At 44.2% G+C, this 22,905-nt stretch overlaps 1 protein-coding gene across 8 annotated transcripts; it reads left to right on the top strand.

The window, feature by feature from the left end:
• The first annotated feature begins 847 nt into the window (after positions 1-847).
• LOC135188816 (protein disulfide-isomerase TMX3-like) lies at positions 848-21,887 on the top strand. 8 transcript variants are annotated; one of them, XR_010308636.1, is made up of 13 exons: positions 1,541-1,682; positions 2,739-2,885; positions 4,185-4,272; positions 5,642-5,764; positions 6,129-6,225; positions 7,247-7,338; positions 11,827-11,925; positions 17,643-17,753; positions 18,651-18,749; positions 19,871-20,022; positions 20,280-20,692; positions 20,870-20,970; positions 21,647-21,887. XR_010308636.1 is itself a non-coding variant. In XM_064171283.1 (5 exons), the coding sequence occupies exons 2-5, from the start codon at positions 11,917-11,919 to the stop codon at positions 19,948-19,950; spliced, it is 255 nt and encodes an 84-aa protein (XP_064027353.1). In that variant the 5' UTR covers positions 7,247-7,338; positions 11,827-11,916; the 3' UTR covers positions 19,951-20,026. The 8 variants fall into 8 exon arrangements, 2 of the variants coding, with proteins under 2 accessions (XP_064027353.1, XP_064025002.1); XR_010308570.1 differs by having other exon boundaries at positions 20,870-20,982; XR_010308159.1 differs by lacking the exons at positions 6,129-6,225; positions 18,651-18,749; positions 20,870-20,970 and adding an exon at positions 18,799-18,963 and having other exon boundaries at positions 848-1,682; positions 17,687-17,753.
• The last annotated feature ends 1,018 nt before the right edge of the window (positions 21,888-22,905 follow it).

Genomic DNA, 22,905 nt, shown 5'->3' with positions numbered 1-22,905 from the left:
GACCTTACACTTGGCCTTGTTGAATTTCATGAGGTTGGCCTGGGCCTGTTGGCTTGAGTTTTGATTGGAAAAGCTTTAGTAGTTTCATCTTGATGGCTCATCAGCATGTTATTGCACTCTAAAGTAAACAAATCTAGGTAAAGGAGTTAGATTTCAGGATATTTTGCCATATCAGTAGTTTATGTTGATCACTTGATCGCAGCCTTCTTGCCAGCTCTACTTGGTTACTTTTTACTTAGAGATATGTTAAGTACATTGTTTTATCCTGGTAAACTACTCTCACTTCCAGTATGAGCTTTCAAGATGAGTGTTGCACTGTGTTGGATTCTTAATGGTAAGTAATTAGAGGAGCACTTCTGTCTCTGCAGATCTGAATAGGAGGAAAGTCCTTGGTAGAGTGGAAATCTTCTGTGAGGGGAATAATAAGCATTGTCAAAGACTGTATTGAATGGTAAAGCAGTAGCAGAGCAGCTCCTCTAAGTCTCATCAAGTTAGATGGGTAAATCCCATTCAGTGTTTTACCTAAGCTAATGCATGGTGTGCTCTGTTTGGTAAGGTGTTCCTTTAAAAACAAATCACTAGATACAGTAAGTGCAGCTTCTTGTTTGCCTCAGCTTTCTGTTCGTGTATGTGAAGGCAAGATTATGTCCCAGTTTGCCAAGTTTGATGTTAGTTTGTGAGAGGTTTTGTGTCTTTCCAATCCCCTTCCAGGCTGTCAGACCCTTACATCACAAATCTTTCTCAGATACTGTTCCAGCAGAGAGCTAGCACAAATTGTACATCTGGTCTTTTTTAACATCTTGCCTTAAAAAGTCCAATGTGCTGGCCAAAAATAGTGGATTTGAAAACAAACGTTGGAACAGATTTGGAGTGCAATACAGTCCCTAGAGCCCAGAGCTGTTACTGTTGTGGAGGGGTATTTGAGCATACTGAAGAAAAGAGGTTTTGTGATTTAGAGCAAGTGAAACCTGCAAAGATATCCCAATCTTTGTGACTGAGAACTGAAATAATAACTTTACTCACACTTTTTAACTGGCATTTGGTACAGGCTCAGATGAATGAGTTTTCTTCAAAACAAAGACTGCTCTGGGGAGGCTTTTTTTATGGGGGGGGGTGTGCACCCCTTTCCTCTAGAGCAAAGCTCTTTTCTCTTGAGTCTTAATGAAATATTGAAATGCTGTTTCTTACTCTAGAATCAGTAAAGTGTGTGTGTGGTGGGTGTTCTGCTTTGCCACTTCATGCAAAAAATGTATTGTTTTGCCTGCTAGAGGTGGTGTTTTGGAAGCTGAGACGTTGAGGATCTATGAGCTGACAAGATTTCTGCTTGGCAAGAGCAGCTGTTCCTGGGTGGAAGGCAGCTGTTCTCTTTCTGGCTACAGAGAGCAGGCTGTGGCTTCTGTTCTTTGATCCTGTGAGCATTGGGACACAAATCATGAGAAACAGGGCACAAGAAGCATGTTAGGAACTGAGTTAGGTGCCTAATGTGCACTTGAGTACCTGGTGTCAGCCACTTGTATTGCTTTGAGCTGAGAAGAAGCGTTGTCTTCAGGTGAAAGCAGGCATAATTTGTGAAGAGATGAAGCAGTTGAAGTGCCATTACTTAGCAGTCTGGATGTGTTTTTTTCCAGTGGCTTGCCAGTTATTTTTATCTACCTGGTCAACTTGGTGCTTCAGAAAACAAAGTGAGTAGCCTGTGGTGGTGTTTAACAACTGGCAGAGACAGAGCTGTAGGGGTAGCTGCAGCTTTGCTTGCTATTGAGTGTGGTTCCAGAGTTATGCAGTATTTATGTTTCACAGTTGGCTGCACCAGATGCTCACAGAAAATTCCCTCTGGAGCAGCCCTTGGCTCAGACATAAGTAGCTGCCTGTCCCGTGATGCTATGAACTGTTCCCCAGTGCTGAATGGAAAGCAGAGAGCCTAGCACTAGGCATGGTGAAGGGAGAGATCCTGTTTATCTTCTCGGGGGCTGTCTGCTGGCACCCATTTTCTTTTGGCATTTAAAGTTAAGAGTGAAAATGTCACATTTGCAAGGTTAGACTTGCATTTCCTATCTGCATTTCATAATAGATGCAGTGTGAAGGGACTGAATTGGCTTGTACTTGCCTGAAAAAACAGGGCTTGCTTCTGACTTCTCAAGGTGAGTTTTATAGGAGAGCTGAAGAGGTATCCTTCAGTGACATTTTTCTGAAGTATGGACATGCTTTTATTTTTAAAGGCCTCCACAGCTGGCTGTTTTGGGGGTTTTTGGCCCTTGTTAACAGCAGTTTCTTAAAATAATACATCTCCAGTAATGGCTGTTCTTCCTATTCCCTGACTCTGGAGGAAACAGTGGGAAAAGACTTTGTGTGTCTGAGAGACTGCAGGTTTTCTTGATGGCTGAGATGGATTATAAACTTTTACAAGGAGATTCTAAGGGGTACCTGAGGAAACCTGCATTTAACTTTTTGTTTTGGCAGCTCATGGCTAAAATATCACTGCTGATCCAAATTTGTAACCCTATGGCTTTGTTGGACTAACAGTTTGCACTGGTATGGTGGAGGAATGTTGTCACTGGTGTATTCTTCAAACTCTTTTATGCTACCTGTTCAAATTCTGCCACTGTGGGGATGATCTAAGCAGGCTGCAAGAGAGGTTTTGTTGGATGACAGTAGTAGTTGCTAGTTCTGGGATTGTTACCTTCTCACTAATACATGCAGTGTAATGTTTTGCCCTCTCTGGTGTTTGTCTTGTTTTTAAGGATGCTCAAGATCCATCAGTGACAGTGAGCTTTCCACTGGATGAAGAGGCAAGTGTTTCTCTTGTTGCTGGGACCACGACTCCTTGGACCTTGCCCAGTAATCTGGCCCTTGTGTTAATGCAGAGTTGCAATATGTAGAATGGAGAGGCAAGTGTTAACTGAAGGGGACATGTAATGAACATTTTCTTCTTTGAACCCTGTGAATATGTACTTCTGTTTTTCTTGATAGGCTGTTTTAAACTGGGTGCATAGCAGTTTGCTGGCATTGAATTAGTATTTTGAAGGATGATGATTTCCAGTTGCTGAGCTCTTCTTTTGCATGCATTGTGAGGACTGTTCCCTAAAAGTAGCACACCTTTGACCTGTCGTCTGTAAGTCACACTGGATTTGGGAGCTGAGGAAGTGTGACTAGGTGTTGCCAGCTTTTTTAATTCCCTCCTTTCCTGGGGCTCAGGCTCCTAAGCAGATATGACAGCTAAGTTGGAGTAACTGAACTGTACTCTTAGCTCGTAACAGACTCAGGATGTCATATGCTAGTCTCAGCCTGACTCACCTTTCAGCTGCTCACATTTTCTGACTTTTCAGTGTACATTCAGTAGGGGGAAACACCCCCAAAAACCCGACAAAACAAAAACAAAAGAGGGAGAAGATATTCAAGGTAATGATGGCATTTCCAGTGCCAGCATGACCACATGAATGGAATATGTGCCTAAGGTGATGCTGAATAAATCAAGTTGCAGATGCCTTTACAGTGGACTCCATGTGTTGGGGTTTTCTTTATTTGAGGAGAGGGCTAAATATGTTTTGGGTATCCCAGGTTTTAACATAAATGTAGTCATCTCAAAAAGCTTATTGTGTACTTGCAGAAATAGCCTACATCTGTCTGAGAGGCTGAGTTGTCGGGTCTGAGCGTCTGGCCTGCTGTCCACTGGTGGGATGGTCACCCTAATGAAGCTGGTAGAGTGGTAGTCAGAATGAACTTTGCCATTGGGTGTCTCTTAAAATGAAATCTAGGCATCAAATTGATTGGAAGTCTCAAAGGCAGCATAAAGTAGAATGGTTACCCCTAATGTCAGCTTAACAGCATGGATTTTAGGGAGCAATTTTCCTTCTTCCAGTTGCTTCCCTCTGTTTTAGTTACTGCTTTTCTTTGTCATGATGGTAATAGATGAGGTGGAGTATTTCTGCCTCAAACTGGAAACCACAGTGAAAATCAGTCAACTGGATTTCACCCTGTGCTTTCTGTCTAAACTTTTGAGCAGTGTTCACTATGTGGCTGTGTGAGGAAGAAGTAGCTGGGACCTAACTGTGGATCAGCAGGATTATTCTGAGTAGTTTTAGATCTAATATGATACCGTCTTGTCTAAATGGAAAGGCTTTGTAATGATCATAATGAGGGTATTCAGCTGAGATTTGTGTAACTGTTTGTTTTCTTTTCTATTCTAGAGAGTGCCACAGGACAGATTTCCATTTGGATGGAATCCAGGCTGGTAGCACTGCACAAACCTGAAAGTGAATAGGAAATACTTGACAGGCAAGTACAGAAATGATTACACACTTGTTAAGCTTCAGTACTTTTATAGGTCAGAAGTTAGATGTTTTAAGAAGTTGTGTTTTGCCATAACCTGAAGATTAATTTCCCTGCCTGAGTGTATAGCTTGCAAAAATCTGTGGAAGACATTGACATTTCCTAGAGCAACTAGGGCTAAGGGGAATGGAACAAAGCTAGAAATGGGTAGATTCAGGCTGAATAGAATGATAGAATCAGTCAGAGTTGGAAGGAACCCCAAGGATCATCTAGTTCCAACCCCTTCTGCCATGGGCAGGAATGTCCTACCCTAGAACAGGCTGGCCAGAGCCCCATCCAGCCTGGCCTTAAACACCTCCAGGGATGGGGCCTCAACCACCTCCCTGGGCAACCCGTTCCAGGCTCTCACCACTCTCCTGCTGAGCAACTTCTTCCTCACTTCCAGCCTGAACCTGCCCATCTCCAGCTTTGCTCCATTCTCCCTAGTCCTGTCACTCTGCCATAGCTTAACAAGTCCCTGCCCAGCTTTTTTGTTAGGAAGGAGTTCTTCCCCATAAGCGTGATGAGTCTGTGGGCTGGATTGCTGCGGGAGGTGCTCGAAGCCCTGTCCCAAGAGGTGTTTGAGGCCAGGCTGGATGAGGCTTTAGGTAGCCTGATCTAGTGTGAAGTGTCCCTGCCCATGGCAGGGGGGTTGGAACTAGATGATCCTTGTGGTGTGTTCTGACTCTAACTCATTCTGTGCTTCTGCTAGAGGAAATAAGAAACTGAAGGCTAGCCAGGAAAATAAGCTGTGATGTTGTCCACGTGTGGTTCTTGACCAGTAGCATTGCCAGTGGGCCAACAAAGATTGAGCAATGCAGACTGAAAGGCTTTGGATCATTAAAACACTAAGACAATGGGGTTTATTACGTGGAGTTCCAGGAGTAGTAGAATGATTACAACCATTTGCTTTCTGAAAAAGACTCTGCATGCTTCTGTGCTAAACAGACAGAAGTCTTGGCTGGTACAAGAAGATGACACAGTGGTGGTCAGTTTCTTTACTATGCAGTAGCATCTTCAAGCCGTTGGCTCTGTGTGTGCATGTGTGCAGGTAAAACGTGTGTTTACTTGTCCGTGCATATATACATGCCCAGAGGCACATAGCCCTTCTGTCAGGTGAGAGATTCTGGAGAAATGATCTTTGCTCTGATGCCTAAAATGACAGTCCTGTAGAATCCATCTTTTCCTGGGCGTGTTTGGGTTTGCCAAAGGCTGAGTGTTCTGCCATTCTTGTCCAGCCATCACTTTTTGTATTGAATGTTTCATTTCTTCTTCCGTGGGGGGGATTTTAACCAATATTTTGTATTTCTTTACCCTGTCACTTGATCTTTTGTAGGATGATGACAGAGTCTGCATGGACTTGAATAGAATTCAGAAGGGTGCTGTGGCTGTTTGTGCCGTCGATGCATCTGGCTGCTTCACAGCAGAGGTGGCTGACTTGGCTGGACAGTATGTGAAGGTTAGTGGTCTTGGAGAAAGTAAAACACTGCTTTTATTCAGGGCAACATTTTCAGTGGCATAAGTCTTCTTTCCCCTAATAGCTTGGTCTTCAAGGTGTCTTTGAGCTCTGGAAGAAGCCTAATGTATTTTAACCTTTGCAGCAGGGTTTCAGTGGGTTTATTACAGTATCTGAAAAAGAGAGGCTTTGACATGGGATTAGTACTGTGTATCTGGTAGTGAAAGGGAAGAGCAGCATCTCCATTCTGTATCTACTGCAGAATGAGTTTCCCTTTGCTTGTTCCTTATGGAAATGTAATGCATGAAGCCTCCAGGCAAGTATGCAGAGGCCTCTCTTCACCTCTGGATGACTTCTGCTTTTCCAGATGTGGTCATCAAGCTTGTGCCAGCCAGGTAGTGTAACACGACTTGTCAGAGGAGAGAAATCCACTCATTTTCCCTACTTGTGGGATGTGTTGCAATGTAAGTATACTTGCCAATAGAGGCAGGAGAATCCCTGTAAAAGAAACCAACAGGAACTCCAGACTACTGCAGACACAGGCAGAAAGGAGTTGCTGTTTGGTGCTGTGTGCAAAGACAACAAATAGTTGTTTAGTTGGTTTCCTTCTGCTGCAGTTTGACAGCAGAGCATGTTCCTGCAAACACAATTTGCTTGAATAAAGCTTTAAAATCTTGTGTTGCATTTCAGCTCAAAGAGCTGTCATTGCTAAGGCAAATAAGAGAGCACTGGAGGCTACGTGTTTAGCTTTTGCTCGTGGGAATCTGAACTTAAGACTCTTGGAAAATATTCTAATGCTGAATTCTTCCAACAGTCATTTGTGGTTTTCTTTTTATCCCTCAATGTCACGTTGACACTCGTTCAATAGATGGCCTTTGATTGAACATACATTCAGCTTTTGATTGAACATACATTCAGCTTTTGATTGAACATACATTCAGCTTTTGATTGAACGAACGTTCAGCTTTTGATTGAACGAACATTCCCTTCCAGTTTAGAATCTCACTGCTGGTCAGTTAGTGAGGTACTGTCAAATAGGCTTCCACTTCAGTAGCTGTATTCACAGCAGAGGAACGTGCTGTAGTGAGACCTAAGTATTAGGCTAAGAAGCACCATGTGACTTGCTGCCACAGAATCAGAAGACTCAATCAAAGTTTGAAGTTCTCATTTAATAATAAATTGTGTCTTGTGTTAGTGCTACAGAAAGTCTGCGTTTGGTACACAGCTGTGTGTGAGCTGGGGGCAAGGAAGGACTGTTGATGAATGCCAAGGTTTGAGAGCAAGTAGCTTTATTAGTGAAGTGTTAGAGTGCCTCTGCAGTAAGTGCATCCATTGTATAGTAGTTTTTTGGATTGTTTGATGTGTAAATACTGGTTTATGATAGAAGTTGTCTTGATTTGAGTATTGGAGATGATTCCTGTACTTCTTTACTAAAATAATGGAATTTGTATTTTGAGGAAAAAAAAGTTTGTTCTGTCTTTTTAGGATGCAGATAAGAAGATCACTAAAGTACTGAAAGAGAAAGGGAGCCTGGTTCACAGCAGTAGTTTTAAGCACAGCTCTCCTTTCTGCTGGAGGTAAGGAGACATGCATATGCTCTAAGACTGAAGATTCTGAGTAGTTCTTCAGATTTGTTTCCTCTCTCTTCTCTTCTGCCATAGATCTGGTTCATATAAATGTAATGCTGATTTTTTTCTCTGTGATGGTTACAGATGTATTTCTGTAGTTTGAATTTCTTGTCCTTTAGGGTTACATATATTATTTACTGTCTACCACTTGAAGATGGCTGTACTAAGTCTAAAAAAAAGAGCAGCCTATTTTCTAAGCAGATAAGTACTGAGTGTTAGAAAAGGGTATTTGGATAGCCTTTGAATGAGACAAGTATGGAACAGAATGTGTTGCAATGTTTGTGTTCAAATTTGCCATGTTTTGGATAAAGTAGGTAAGTTATAGCTGTTATCATAGCTACCTCTTTTTAACCTTGTCAAGTCAGTTCTTTCTTTGGAGTCTGGTAGAGCCCAGTAGCTTCTCATGTCTGCATTGTTGATTAGAAGCAGTTAGCATTTACCTGCTGCAGTGGGTAGTACGTGTAAGCCATGAATGTTCTTCTGCACAGTCATTACTGAGTGGAGCTTGCAAACAACAGTGATGTCTCTGATCAGAAATAGCAGTTGGCATGTTTACTGTATCTGTGGGAGCTTCTTAGAAATACTTGGCTTTGCCAACTAGAAATTCAAAAAGAGCCCTGGAAAAGCAGATAGGTGATTGGGCACAGTGGCTTGCCAGGAATCTTCCAATCTTCTTTGTCAGACTGGGAATTCTACAGAGGCTGAAGAGCTCCTCCATGTACAAGTCTCCATGGGCCTTTGGATATGACAAACACAGGCTAGACACATTTGATCTAGACATGAAGCTTCTTTTCCTTAGTGTCCTCTCTGGTTTTAAACATGTACAATTGGTATTGCAAAGATGAGTTGAAAAAAGATCAAGTTTGAAAAAGAAAGCTGAGTTATTTTTCAGTAGGGATATTGTATTAAACTGTTACAAGTAAAGACACTTGAAAAGAAAGTCTTCTGTAGTCTCTGAAATGACTTGAACTTTCTGAGCCCTGATGCTTATAACATCTGTACTGAAGTAACTGTGATAAAAGCTTTGCTCTCCTGTAGCTTTAATGCTACCAAATGAAGTGTTTTAGCAGTGTACATGTACCTGTAGTCTATAGCAAGAATAACCTTCACTTGCTCCTGAACAGCGTGATTGGTTTGTTTCCCAACAGCTACCTGCAGAAAGAATGGGAATTGCTTTTCAAGTTATGTCCTTGGTGATCTGGGACAGGGTTTGAAAAGTGGCAGTCCAGAACCAAGCAACACTTTGGCGTTTTTCTTAGGTAGCAGTGCAGATGTACAGCCATGGTGTTCTGAGACACACCAGTCGTGGAGAAATGCTGATTCTGTGGAACATACTTAATCCTGCCACTCTGTTGACATTTTTGTTGATTGATGCTAAGTTGCAGGCAGCACCTAGCAGCAAATTATCTGGTGGGAAGAGCAGAATAATGGGTTCTACTTGACAAGCTCATTTCACTGCCACCACAAATCAAATCATAATTGGAATATGCTAAAAGTAGAAGAGTAGTTCTTAACTTTGAACATAGTCACAAGTTATTTTGATGAATGTAAGGAAACTTTGAAATCAGGCTCTTCCACTTAATGCACTGTTGTTCATGCTTTTGCCTGAAACCAGGCAGTTGTTGAATCCTCAGCATGTGGAGACATTTTCCCTTTTCTTATCTCTTATCTAACCAGAGTTCTCTGCTTTTCCTTGTTGTGCTTATGTAGTAGTTTTCTGTTAGTAAAACTTGAAAACTGGAGAGAAGCAGCCAGTAACAAGTTGGTAAGTACATAGTAGACAGTTTTCAGGGAGAGTTCCCCTTCATTGAAGTTGCTGAATATGGAGATGATTGGTCAGAATAATCTCCATATGCACTGGCACATAGAGAGCTTTGTCATGTTCAGGCCAGTGAAAGCAAAGCCAAGAAACATCTTGTGTAGCTTGTGACCAGTTCTTTATAAAATGCTTTCTAAGTTACCTGCCAATGGGAAGGGAATGAGGTCACAGTGACTTGCATTGAACAGCCATGCAGACCAAAGCAGCTATTGGGAGTCTGTAGTGCCTGCAGAGAATGGTCTCACAGTCTTTACCTTTTCAAGCTTGAAGATTGCATTTCAGAGAATGCTGATTTGGTGGCACTGCTAGGCAGCAGGCAGAGCTCAGGTGTTTTTATTCCTCTGATGTATTTCTAAAGGACATATTTATAGTAAGGAGGAAACATTCAGTTGACACAGGCAGGAATATTTAGGTAGGATTTTTTTAAGCTTCAGCCTGATCTAAAATCTGTCTGGGTGACTTCTCCCATATCTATGTACTGATGGAAAACACTATCTTGTAATGGGTATTTCTCAGCAAAGAATTGAGTCTGGTTTCCTCAGTCTTCTCACCACTCAGGTGAAGCAGAAATAGGTCAGATCTCACTGCTTGGGCAGGCTTTCAGTCTGTTATTCTCTTTCTGTCTCTTGTTGAGGAACTGTTTCACGGTAGAGCTAGAAAAGAAGAAGACATTCAGGACAACTGTGCCATTTCCCCTTTCTTACCACCTTCATGTAGGTGGCAGTAGTGCTCTGTGGGTGCTTTGGAACGGTTATCAATCATGACAAACATGCTGTGTTAGGTCAGAAGGCTGGGAAATCACTGCAGCTTCATCTGCTTGTCGTTTGTGTAGGTTCTTTATCTGAAGCTACTTTTGCACTAAACCTTGTCTTCAGTCAGCCCCATATGTCAGCTGCTAGAGGCTGGGCACTGGTTTACTGTTCCAGCATTTTTTGCAGTCTGTTAAGACTATGTGAGACACTGTTTTGTTCTTGCTTCCAATAACTCAAGATCTTCTATTTAATGCAATTCATCATTCTTCAGCATGTGAAACGATGCTCAGTGAAACTGAAACATTTCTTCAGTACCTTATAGCTGGCAGAATATTTTCTTCTTCACTGTCATCTTGCCACTGGATGACAAATGAGCTGAGCCCTTTTGTAGCATTACAAGTTCATTTGCGATGCAGAATGTCCCAACTTAGTGGACTTGGACTAAGTAGCTAGGCCTCTGCTCCATTATTATCCTGTGGAACATTTCCTGTAAGGCTATAGATACTTTGGCTATTAAAAGATACAGGTAGATATGTATAGCTTATAGCCACGAGGAAACATCTTCTGACATGTAGCATTAGGAGATGCAAGCTGTTGTTCATTATTGGGTTTTATGGGAGGTGAGTTCAGTTTTTAAGGCATGAGCAACCTTTGTCATGGATTTTCTCTTCTTTGGTCAGGCAGATGTACCCTTAGGAAGTGCTTCCACCAGCAATTTTAATGTACATTATAACCTCCAGTAGTTTGTGCACTTGAAATGAGTCCATTTCAAGTGAGAGCAAGTAAAATGAGTTAACCTTATAGGATGGATTGTTCACAGTAATAACTATGTGTAGGAAAGAATAGTTTCAGAGGATCTTTGCTTGTCAGTATTCCTTACTTCAACATTCAGTGAAACAAAACTCACATGGGATGGGAGCAGTTGCAGAACTTAGGTTTGCTTGGAATTGGTAGCAGTAAGTGTACAGACTAATAAATTCTCCAAGTTACCTAGGAAAATTCTGATCTCCACACATTCTGTAATGCAACTGATTAAGGTCTCAGTAGTTTGTTCAAGTAATACACATTCTTCCAAAGTATCTAGTGATGAAATGATGGGTAAAAGTCATTGCTGGAAAGTTGAGACCTTTTGAAACCTTCACATCCAGCCCATTATTCCAACCTGAAAAGAGACTGAGCCCTAGGGGATGGAACCTATCCCATGTGAGTTTTGTTTCACTGAGTGTCCAAGTAAGGAATAGATTAAGATGTGTCAATAAACTTGCTTGATCAGCTTATCTGGATCTCCTCTTTTCCTTCTCTGCCTGGAATAGGACATTTTTTCAAGTAGTAGCCCTGGGCAGTATTACTTTTGTGTGATCTGTCACTATTGTTCTGAATGGAAATAGTAAAACCAAACCATACCATAATGGTTTTTTGTCTGGTTTCTCATATTGATAGAGACCTTTAAAAAGAGAACAGAATGAACTTACAGAGAAGGCTTAAGTGTGACTCCTTTTAATAGTTACTGAAGTTCACATCATTGTACTATGTAGGAACATAAATTTCCAATTGAAGTACCATTTGAATGTTCTCATGCTTGTCCTTGCTGTACAAATTCCTCAAATTGCTGGGTTTGAAGGCTTTAATAAAAGTAGTTTTAGGGTTTGGTTTCAAAACAGTAGCTCACCTAAGTCTAACTGTTGGTGTAATGTATAAAAAAAACAACCTTTGTGACTGTGATAATAATTCAGGCACAATAAGTTCAGTCTGTAGAAAGGAAGCTGTGTGCAAAAAGTATTTTAAAGAGTACTATAGAAATAAGGTAGCACTGAAAATGTTTGTTTTGTTTCTTTTGCTCCCCTCCCCATCATCTTCCCTCTGCAGGTCTGATACTCCGCTGACAGACAAAGCTGTGCCAAGCTGGTTTGTAAGAGTGGAACACATGGTGGAGAAACTGCTGGAATGTAATGCCCAATGCTACTGGTAATGTCTCCTGCATCTGTTTTGGTTTTTGTGTGTCTAGGTTTGGGTGTTCAGGTGTGTGTGTGTGCTGGAAGTCTTACAGAGCTCTGTTTCACTGGTGGTGTGATCACTTCATATTTCTGTTGCATGTTCTGGAGCTGCTGTACTGGAATGAGGCTGGTAACCAGTGTTAAATGGTGTTTTATCTCAGGTTTCACAAATGCACTGGTTGGGCAACAGGACAGTTTCCCTCACATAACAGATACAACCTGCTTCAGTGCCTCTCAGCCTGCTGCTTGAACAGATTTGTACACAATTCCCTTCTTCGTGTCAAAGAAGGCGTTCCTTGCTGATGTGAAATCCTACTGAGAAATAGGTTTTAGAGTGTGAGTAAGGGTGACTGTGAATATGCACTAATAATTTACAATGAAATACATTGCAGGATCCTTAAAAACACCCTCTAATCGTGTTAGGCAACCCTGAACAATTCAGCACAGGAGAAACTGCAAAGGAAAGTCAGTCTGTGGAAGTGCACAGACAAAGCCTCTTTACAAGGGTCCACTGGAGAGAAGAATTTAGACAGTTGTAGGCACATGTTGTTTCAAATTGCAACTCACTTTAAGCTGTTTCTTCTCATGTCCTTATTACAGAAAAGGTTGATTATTTTGTCATAGGTGCATTTGAAGAATGAAACCCAAAGCTCTCACCATGCCATACTGTTCTGTGCAAACCCCCTAACCTAGCTGCCCTAGCTTGTGTCCTAGTTGTGAGAATTGAGTTGGACAAGTTGCAGGAAATGTTATGCTGGTGGCAGAAATGAAGAAGTATTGGTGTGAAGTTGATTTAGAAAGCAACAGACACAGTAAGAGGGAACTCTTGGTGATGGTAGCTGTTTTAAGCGTTAGCCACAGGTTGATGATTTGTCAGGGACAGAAGGGACCATACCTTCTCCACATCCATAACTTTTAATTTTTCTTCTCTCATAATTAACTTCTGCCTGGGAAGTTGAGTCTAGGCAGGAAAAACGTGGAGGTTACAGCCTTGTTTGGGTGTACTGTGTGCCACTTGAGTTGTTGTCCAGTCTTTCCTTATGTGGACTGCAGCAGAGCTGGGATTCCACCACGATGTGCCTCTGCTTAGCAACTGAAACGATGTTAGAGTGACTCAACTTTCAGTGGACAATGACAGCTTATGATGTGTTTTGTCATGGGCTGCAGTTAGCAGTTAAATTCTTCATGAGCAGCTTTTGCATAACTGCTTCCATGGTAGAGGCACAGCAAATACTGGAGTGTCTGGGCAGAGCTGGTGATCCGTGCTGCAGACTGCCCGACAATGCTGCAGCGTTGGCTTGCCAACCAGCACATGCCCAGTCTGGGTGTGGGAGAAGATTGCATAGATTAGTAAGTGTTGCTTTCTGTTTGCCATAACAGAGCATACTGTGATCCTTCTTTTGGGGAAAAATAAGCTGGAGAGGGGGTGAGAGTGTTTGTTCCTAGCTTTAATTAGCTTTCTCAAGATGCTTTTACTGTTGTGATGACTGACAGTAGACCTGCATACTTAATTTTCACCTGTAATGATCCTCTTCAGGAAGTGCTTGAATGGTAGAGTTTTGCTTTCAGAAGCAAAGCTTCAAGAAGAAACTTTTTGGTGACCTCCACTCATCCAGGAGGTATTAATAAGAATTAGTAAGCAGTTTTATGAGTAATGTTTTAGGCCTGGAAGAGGGGAGATTTAGAGTGGATATTAGGAAGAAATGCTTTACAGCGAGGGTGGTGAGACAGTGGAACAGGTTGCCCAGGGAGATTGTGGCTTCCCCCTCCCTGGAGATGTTAAAGGTCAGATTGGATGAGGCCTTGAGCAGCTTGGTCTAGTGGAAGGTGTCCCTGCCATGGCAGAGGGGGTTGGGACTAGGTGATCTTCAAGGTCTGTTTCAACCTAAAGTGCTCTATGAATTGATGAAGGTTGGATGGGAAGACCAAGTGACTGTATTAACTGGCAACGTTTAACATGCTCAGAATAAAAGTCACAGTTTGTTCTCTAGGCAGTTCTTGAGTCACACCATAATTCCATAATTGAGTAGAACACTGATTCCTCAGCATTCCTCTCAAAGCAGTAAGGGCTTGGAGATTTCAAGAGGAAATTTGTGGGGAGTATAGCTTCAAGTTGAGCTGTATTATCACTGAATGGTTACTAAAAGAAGAGAAACACATTTCCAGTATGGGATCTCATGACCACTAGTTGGAATACACAGTGGCTTTTGTTAGTTAAAGATGTTTTTTACAATCTAGCTTTTAAAATTAAGAGGCATTACCTTAAAGTTTACTTCACTAATGCCAGTTCTATTTGGGGTGTAACTTCTTCAGTTGGTATTGAGAATGCTGGCCTTATTCAGTAGCCATTCCTCTGAATGTGTCACAGGAATAATACCTAGCTTTAAAAACATTCTTTTTGGACTCTCTGGGGCTTCAGCATGCCCTGGAAATGAAGAAATTGGGGAGAAAAGCTTTTCAGGCTGTACTAACCTTTGTGAAATGAGTTTGACTGCAGTGCTGTTTTTTAGTTCCTTGTAATGACTGATAGGTGTTTTGTCCCTTAAGAATAGCTGCCCTCTTTCTGTAGACAGCCTTTGTGATGAAACAGATTAAACAGAGTTGGACAAACTTGGCAACTTGATTGCATTTCTAATGATTTTTTTAATGAGCTAGCCTACCAGTGAAGCCATAGTTATTCACAATTTATTAAAGCCAACAACTGCATCTTCATTTTCTGGAATGAACTCATTGTAGCTCTCAAGAATGATTTCCATGTGCAATGTGCCAGCAGTTTGTAAAACCAGAAACCAGTAAAACCCTCTTACCTTTCTCCTCGCCTTGTTCTGCTCAGAGTGGAAAGTAACTTGTGCTGGATGTTGCTGGAAGTGCAAAACTGGACCAGCATTCCAGTACTTAAGAAACTACGTTTCAGTCTTCAATTCAAGATCCCTTAGTGACTGTTTTCTTTGCTGACTTTGATAGGGCTGCTCTTGGAGGTTTCTTCCAACCTGGTGGGTTCTATGGTCCTATGATTCTGTGATTGGATTGGGCTGATCTTGGAGGTCTCTTCCAACCTGGTTGATTCTATGCTTCTATGCTTCAACCATTCCCAGTTCATTCAGAGACCTCTCTTGCCGTTAAGATGCCTCAGTGCCACAACTGGAGTGAGACTTCAATGTTTCTGAGCCTTAATTCAGTGCTCTCTCACCTGCTGCCACTCATGACCTGAAGCGTCCCTTAGAATTGCTAGGACATCCAAACCAGAATTGAATGAAAATAGTTTGTTAACCTTACTCCCAGTGCACCTCAATCTTTTGTCATGCTTGGATATGACCTTTTACACTGTTTCCCCTTTATTACAACCAAGTGCATGCAGAGAAGTTCCTGCTCAAAGTCACCTCTGCAGCCCTGCAGCAAAGAAATGGGAATGAAAAAAAACCCCTGGCAATTTATCTCCTCGAGCCTGCTGGCCTCAGCACTTTGCTTCCTTCAGATAAAGGCCAGCAGGATCCTGTTAGCTTCTCATCAGAACTCTCCAGCTTCCTCAGCTAGCATCACTTAGGTGCTGGAGATGGTTGTGAGAGATGTGGGGCTGTTATCAGAGAAGCACAGAATCAAGCAGGTTGGCAGAGAGCTCCAAGCTCATCTAGCCCAGCCTAGCACCCAGCCCTCCACCACCTCCCTGGGCAGCCCATTCCAATGCTGATCACTCTCTCTGCCAACAACTTCCTCCTAATATCCAGCCCAAACCTGTCCTGGCACAGCTTGAGGCTGTGTCCCCTTCTTCTGGTGCTGGCTGCCTGGCAGCAGAGCCCAACCCCACCTGGCTACAGCCTCCCTTTGGGTAGTTGTGTGTAGAATCAAAGAGGTTGGGATCATAGAATCAACGAGGTTGGAATAACAGAATCATAGAATTAACCAGGTTGGAATAACAGAATCATAGAATCAAGCAGGTTGGAATAACAGAATCATAGAATTAACCAGGTTGGAATAACAGAATCATAGAATCAAGCAGGTTGGAATCATAGAATCAAGCAGGTTGGAATCATAGAATCAAGCAGGTTGGAATCATAGAATCAAGCAGGTTGGAATCATAGAATCAAGCAGGTTGGAATCATAGAATCAAGCAGGTTGGAATCATAGAATCAAGCAGGTTGGAATCATAGAATCACAGAATCAACCAGGTGAGGATCATGGAATCAACCAATCCAACCTGCTTGATTCTGTGATTCTATGGTTTCTCCCTTCCCTTCTTTGTACCAAGGAACTGATCTCAGTGTGGAGCTGCAATAAATGTTGCTCAAGTGAGATGTGACTCTTCTGAGCACAGCCAGTTTGTCATTTCCCCCCCAAGCAAACAAGCTGCTTGCTCTGCAACTCCAGCTTGCTGCTTAGCATCGCTTAGAGTAGCTTCCTGAAAGAAAGCCCTCAGCTACCTGGAGTAAACCTGGAGAGGGAAACCACTGCTGCTGCTGCCTGTGGGCTAAGAAAGCTGTTCCAAGGAGAAGTTTGACTCTGCTGGCAGGGGGTGGATAAGCTAATTCAGCTTTTCTTCCCTTTGCACTGATCAAGGCAAGTTCTGCACGCAGCCTTGCTGCTGTTGTCTGCAGCTAACTTCTTACCTTTGTTTGAAGTGGGTACATAAAGGATGAGTGCACAGCAGGGGATCAGCTTTGTCAGGCAGTGAGTGCACAGAGTGCTCATTTATCTCATTAGGAGTTGTATGTTTATTACAATAAGCATGCATAACTTAGAATCCAACAGGCTGGAGGAGACTTCCAGGCTCAGCCAGCCCAGCCTAGGGCCCAGCCCTGGCCAATCACCCAGCCCATGGCACTAAGTGCCCCAGCCAGGCTTGGCTTCAACACCTCCAGGCACAGCCACTCCATGGAACGTGCAGCTGGTGCTTCCAGAGCCACTCCATGTAAATCTTTGCTGCTGTTGAATTCTGCAGGTCTCTCCATGTATTGTTGTCTCCAAGTGGGACAGATAAAAGTCTCCTCCATGCCTGACAATGCATGACTTTGAGAACTAGCATCAGTTATTTTTTAGGCACCTGCATTTTCCCATCTCAATTTGCTCCATCACAAGTAGTGCACTGTTGGATTTCCAGAAGCCTTGTATCAATTTGAGTATTGCCTTTTGCACTTGAGCCCCAGCTGAGCAAAAGTACTGTTCAGTGGTGCAGTGGAAGGAGGCTGGACCCCTTTAAGAGTCTTTGATCACAGTCATGTAAGCAGCAAGCTGGTTTTCATGCCAACTAGAGCTTCCCACTAACCACCTCTAGAATGCTAGAATCAGTCAGGGTTGGAAGGGACCACAGGGATCATCTAGTTCCAACCCCTCTGCGATGGGCAGAGACACCCTGCCCTAGAGCAGGCTGTCCAGAGCCTCATCCAGCCTGGCCTTAAACACCTCCAGGGATGAGGCCTCAACCACCTCCCTGGGCAACCCATTCCAGGCTCTCGCCACTCTCCTGCTGAGCAACTTCTTCCTCACGTCCAGTCGGAATCTTCCCCACTTCCAGCTTTGCTCCATTCCCCCTAGTCCTGTCCCTACCTGGTAGCCTGAAAAGTCTCTGCCCAGCTCTTTTGCAGGCCCCCTTCAGCTACTGGAAGGTCACAATAAGAATAACAGAAAATAACCAGGAGAACTGTACTGGAATGAATGACATTTCCACATGGGAATATTGCTGGTGTCTTTCAGAGTCTTTTCATCTTCCCTGGACTAACTGAAAACCCCTCTTTCAGTATGTGACCTTGCCTGAGTTGCCTGCTGTTGTGGTCTTCAAAGATGGAGCTTCCTTTGTTTCTGATGGTAAGTAAAAGTGGATATTGGCCATATCATGGAATCAGCCAGGCTGGAAGAGAGCTCCAAGCTCATCCAGTCCAATCTAGCCCCCAGCCCTGTCCACTCAACTAGACCATGGCACTAAGTGCCTCACCCAGGCTGTTCCTGAGCGCTTCCAGACACGGTGACTCTGTGGTGCCACAGCAAAATACTCCAGGTGGGCCCTCAAGGGTATTCTTTGAGCTGTCATGGAAGGGCTGTGCTTGCCTTCCTCTTCGCTCTATTGCCTTGCAACCAGTCACCCACCAAAGAAAAGTTCACTCAGTGACCTCCTTGATCTGCATTTGATTTAGTTTTACTTTTGAAGCGGCCTGGAGAAGGAAATTTTGTCAAAGAGAAACAATTTTAAACTGCTGTTTTGTGGTGTGACCTGTCTGCTTTTGCCACCCCTGTCAAAACACACAAGCCTTGTTTCAATCCAGGCTCCTAATTCACTTTGCACAAATCTTACTCTCTTAAAATGTATTAGAAGGGTTTTTGTAAACCAGTCAGTGCAGAGGCCCTGCAAGAGACTGGATATTGTTTTATGTGCAGCTTACCATTGGGCAGGAAAGTGCTGTCAGTCACAGTTCCCTTCCCATGTCACATTCCCTGCTGGGAGAGGATTGTTTGTCCTTGGTTTGGGTGAAACTAATCAGCCAATCAGCACTGCATGCTGTGCTCTAATACACTTTTTGTTCAACAGCTGCAAATTGCTTTAGCAGCTTAGGAGTGACATTTCTGGAAAGGTGAGAGACCTTGTCTGGAAACAGTAGAGGGTTAAAAATAGGCTTCTCTAGGCTGAAATAAATGTTATTGCCCACCTCACAGCAGCAACAGAAGAACACATTCTGCTTGCTTGCTTGCTTTCTCTTTTGTTGTCAGAGTGTGAAGATGGTGATTTGTCATCCTGGATAAACAGAGCAAGATTTCAAGGGTATCTTCATGTGGATGGCTTTACACTTCATGAACTTGGAGACAGAGGTGAGCTGCTGCTGCCACTAAAGTCTTTGCCATCTCTTCTACGGAACAGGAGTAACAACTGAGGAGCACTAAGAAGTAACTTTTCAAGCCCCTGAAATTATTTACAGTTAAGATGGACAGTGCCAGTCTGTGTTTGGTGTTGGTGAGACCTGCTCTACTGACCAGAAGCCTCATCCAAAGCCTGCACCAGTCCTTTCCTCAACAGAAAAAATGAGTATGTCTAACCCTGTAGTAGTCACACACAAAAAAATGAGTAGGCCTTTTAATTTGAGAGCAGTTTAGGATTTGCATAAACTACCTATCAACTCCTGCAGTGCCTACAGGGAACTGAGAAGTCTTAAGTCTGGATGGGTTTATGTCTTGTATCTGATGGGTTCAGGTAACTTTGAAGTGGATCTGCTCTGTAGTTTTTATCATGGAATCACAGACTGGTTTAGGTTGGAAGGGACCTCAAAGCTCATCCAGTTCCAAGCCCCAGCCATAGGCAGGGACACCTCCCACTAGGACAGGCTGCTCAAGGCCTCGTCCAACCTGGCCTTGAACACCTCCATGGATGGAGCATCCACAAGCTCCCTGGGCAACCTGCACCAGTGTTTGACCCCCCTCGCTGGAAAGAACCCTTTCCTAACATCTAGTTTGAATCTCCCCTCTGCCAGTTTAAACCCATTCTCCCTTACCCTGTCATTACAAGACCCTGTCAATAGTCCTTCCCCAGTCTTCCTGTAGGTCCCCTTCAGATACTGGAAGGCCACACCAAGGTTTCCTTCTCCAGGCTGCAGAGCTCCTGCTCTCTCAGCCTGTCCTCAGAGCAGAGCTGCTGCAGCCCTCTCAGCATCTTGGTGGCCTCCTCTGCACTGGCTCCAACACTTCCATGTCCTTCTTGTGCTGGGGGCTCCAGAACTGCCCCCAGGACTGCAGGTGGGGTGCGAGGAGAGCAGAGGCAAGGGGCAGAATCCCCTCCCTTGCCCTGCTGCCCACACTGCGCTTGCTGGAGCCCAGCACAGGGTTGCTGTCTGGGCTGCACTCACACTGCAGGCTCATCTTCTAAGTCGGAATACTTTCCAGCTGGGAATGCATGTTTCCTTTTTAAATGGTTTCAAGTATTTTATTCCTTATTTTAGGAAAACTTGTGGCTATTGCAGTCATTGATGATAAAAACTCTTCAGTGGAACATACCAGGAACAGAACTGAGTGTTGGTGACAGTGTGGGAGAAGTTTGCTGATATGATGTAGAGAACTTGGGGAAGTTTGTTAGATCTGAAGAGATGCCAGGGTGAGTGAGTGAACTTGTGGATGTTCCCTGGCTTATGACTTGTGGGTGTTCCCTGGCTTATGACTTGTGGGTGTTCCCTGGCTTATGACTTGTGGATGTTCCCTGGCTTATGACTTGTGGATGTTCCCTGGCTTATGACTTGTGGGTGTTCCCTGGCTTATGACTTGTGGATGTTCCCTGGCTTATGACTTGTGGGTGTTCCCTGGCTTATGACTTGTGGGTGTTCCCTGGCTTATGACTTGTGGGTGTTCCAACAGGTGAAAACAAGAGAGCAGCAAGGCAGGAAGCACAAAAGCAAACCTCTCTCATGAAGGAAACAGCACAACTTCAAGCACAGCTTTAAGCACAGCATACCAAGGAGGAACAGAAATCCCAAGCAGAGCAAAGGGGAGGAGTGGCTTAGAGAAAAGCAAAAGCACCCCACAAAGGACACAGCCAAAACACCACCCCACAAAGGACACAGCCAACCTACCTCCGCAAAGGGGATCAGCCAAAGGCTTCTGCCTCTCCTGGGGCAGCTTAAAAAGGGGAGGTCAATTGAAGTCTCCTCCCACCCCAGCTGTGGCCACTTTGCCCTCCCTGCTCAGTGCCCTTTATAAGCAGAGCAGGAGGAGCCCAGCCCCAAGCTGGGCCCATTGCGGGCCAAGGGATCCTCCGCCTGGCATCCCAGGTGAGTGCGCACGGGTGAGCACCGGGTGCGTGGTGGAGGGTTTCAAAGGCTGGGGGGCCTGGCTGGCCCCCTGGCTAGCTAGGGCCACCTTAGGGCTGGGCTACTGACCCACTGCAACATCCACCTTAGCTCACGGGTGCTAAGTCTGTGTTGTTACTGAGGCTGAGGTTTCTCTAGGAGGTTGGATCCTCGAGGGTTTTGCTCTGGGTTCTGCGATGGAGGCAAAGATGGAGCAGGAGCACTAACTGGAGCTGGTAACGGACCAGCAGCAGCAGCTGGTAATGGAACTGGTAATGGAGCAGAAGCTGGTAACGTAGAGTGGAGAGGAGGAGGAGGAAAGCAGCAGAGACTGCCCGGGGGAAGGCAGAGAGTGGGGGCAGGACGGCAGGGGCTGCCCGGGGAAAGGTGGAGGGCAGCGGCAGGAGGGCAGGGAAGAGGTACAGAGCTTTCAGGTGCTGAGCTTCAACAGAAAGACCTGATGGAAAAGAAAAGAGACTAACTTGTTTAGCAAAAGTACTCTCTGGAATTTCCCAAATCACTTATTTATTGAAGGCAGTCATTTGTTGGTCATTGTCATCACGAGAGGTCCCTTCCAACCTAAACCATTCAATGAAGTCTTTTATCAGCTCCTAGGATTAGTGACAGTGGGGAATGTTTGCTTGCTATGAGCTGAGGGAGCTGTTTCCTAAATGGAATGTTCATTAGTTCTTTAGCACCTGAAAATGTTGGCAGGCTACTTGATAAACCTCCTGGAACGCAGGGGCCTGTTGAATTGTTTTCCCAGTGCCTGAACAACTTACAGTGCTGTAATGGGTTAGCCTCCTGTTTCCCTCCAACACAGAAGTGAGGCAAAAGTAACACAGCCAAGGAAAAACCCTCTGGGTTGAGATCAAGAGGTAAATACAAAATGAGATCCTGCAGTGCACAATTACCTTAGCCTGTTTCTGTTTGCAGAAAGCAGGAGTCAGCCACCTGCCACCCATCCCCTCCTGACCCCAACCCCAGAAACCCAAAGCAGCACTTGGCACAGGAGGTCTCTCGTGTTGCAGTCTCAACTTCAAGCCCTGGAATACTTTGCTTCAGCCAGCAGCATGGGGTTGGATACCAACAGCAGAGTCGACTTAACCTGTGACTAAGTGAACTTTAAGTGTTCTGACTCCACAGTGGAACCTGATAAAGAAAGATGTGAATGGAAGCAGGCTCTGACTGCTCTGTGTAACTGATGAGAAGCTTTCTGAAGGAGGTGAATTTGTTTTACAGCCCTTCCCTCAGCTGGTTACAGATCTTCAAGGTAGCTGCTGGTGCAGTGTCTGTTGGAGACTGTTAGCCACTCTGAAGGAGGGAGTTAGTGGAGCATCATAGGAACATGTAGAGAGATTGGTCAGGAAAAGGCATTTGTGTTACCCTTTTGAGTCATTTGAGTCACTTTTATTGTAATCCCATGGCTGAGAGCAGGACTCCTTTGTGTCCAGGGTTAAAATCTTCAAGGAGAAACAGTGCCAAGGCTCTGAATTGATTGGGACTTGGTGCTGCTAGTTACAATGTAGGACAGTTAAGGCAGTCCTGTGTTTTGTGATTTGCCTTTTTTCCTACCGTTCTAGTTTTGGCTCGGGCTAGTGTGAAGTGTCTCTGGAACGAGGTCCTTGTGGTCCCTTCTGACCCTGACTGATTCTGTGATTCCAGCAAGCAGCTTTTGACTTAAAAACCCCTGAGGTCACTGCAGCACCTCTCTATGGAATAAAAGAAAGGGATTTTGCTGCACTGCTGAGAACTGTTTCCAGCTCTGAGCCTTTGTTGTTGTGGTTGTTTTTGGTTCGTGTTTATAAACAGCAGTAGCTAAGCAATCCTCTCTGAGCTATGGACCAGAATCTGCTGCATCCTGTGCAAGAAGCAGATCCCAGTGTGATCTGGTGCAGCTGTAGCACTTCCTAACTGCTAGGTTTGGGAGGAGGGCATGTGTCTCAGTCGTTTCTGAGCTGTGATAGCAATCAGGTGTCTGCTTAAGTCTTGACCCTCTGCCACGTGCTGCCACGTTCACCAGATCTTTCTCCCGGCTTCAGGGAGAGAAGGAGTGTCCAGCTCCCAGAGTGGGTGTCAGAAGCGATGTGAAGTGAAAGGGGTTTGCTGAGGTCATGTAGGAAGTTGTGTGAGGGAATCTGGCAGTTTGGTTTTTGATTTCTTCAGTCTCTAAAGTTTTTCTTGGAGCAGCTTCA

This window comes from Pogoniulus pusillus, chromosome 1 (genome assembly GCF_015220805.1).
Source record: "Pogoniulus pusillus isolate bPogPus1 chromosome 1, bPogPus1.pri, whole genome shotgun sequence".
NCBI classification, from domain to species: Eukaryota; Metazoa; Chordata; class Aves; order Piciformes; family Lybiidae; genus Pogoniulus; species Pogoniulus pusillus.
The sequence above is the reverse complement of the archived record's forward strand: the minus strand, read 5'-3'. Positions and strand labels throughout refer to the sequence as shown.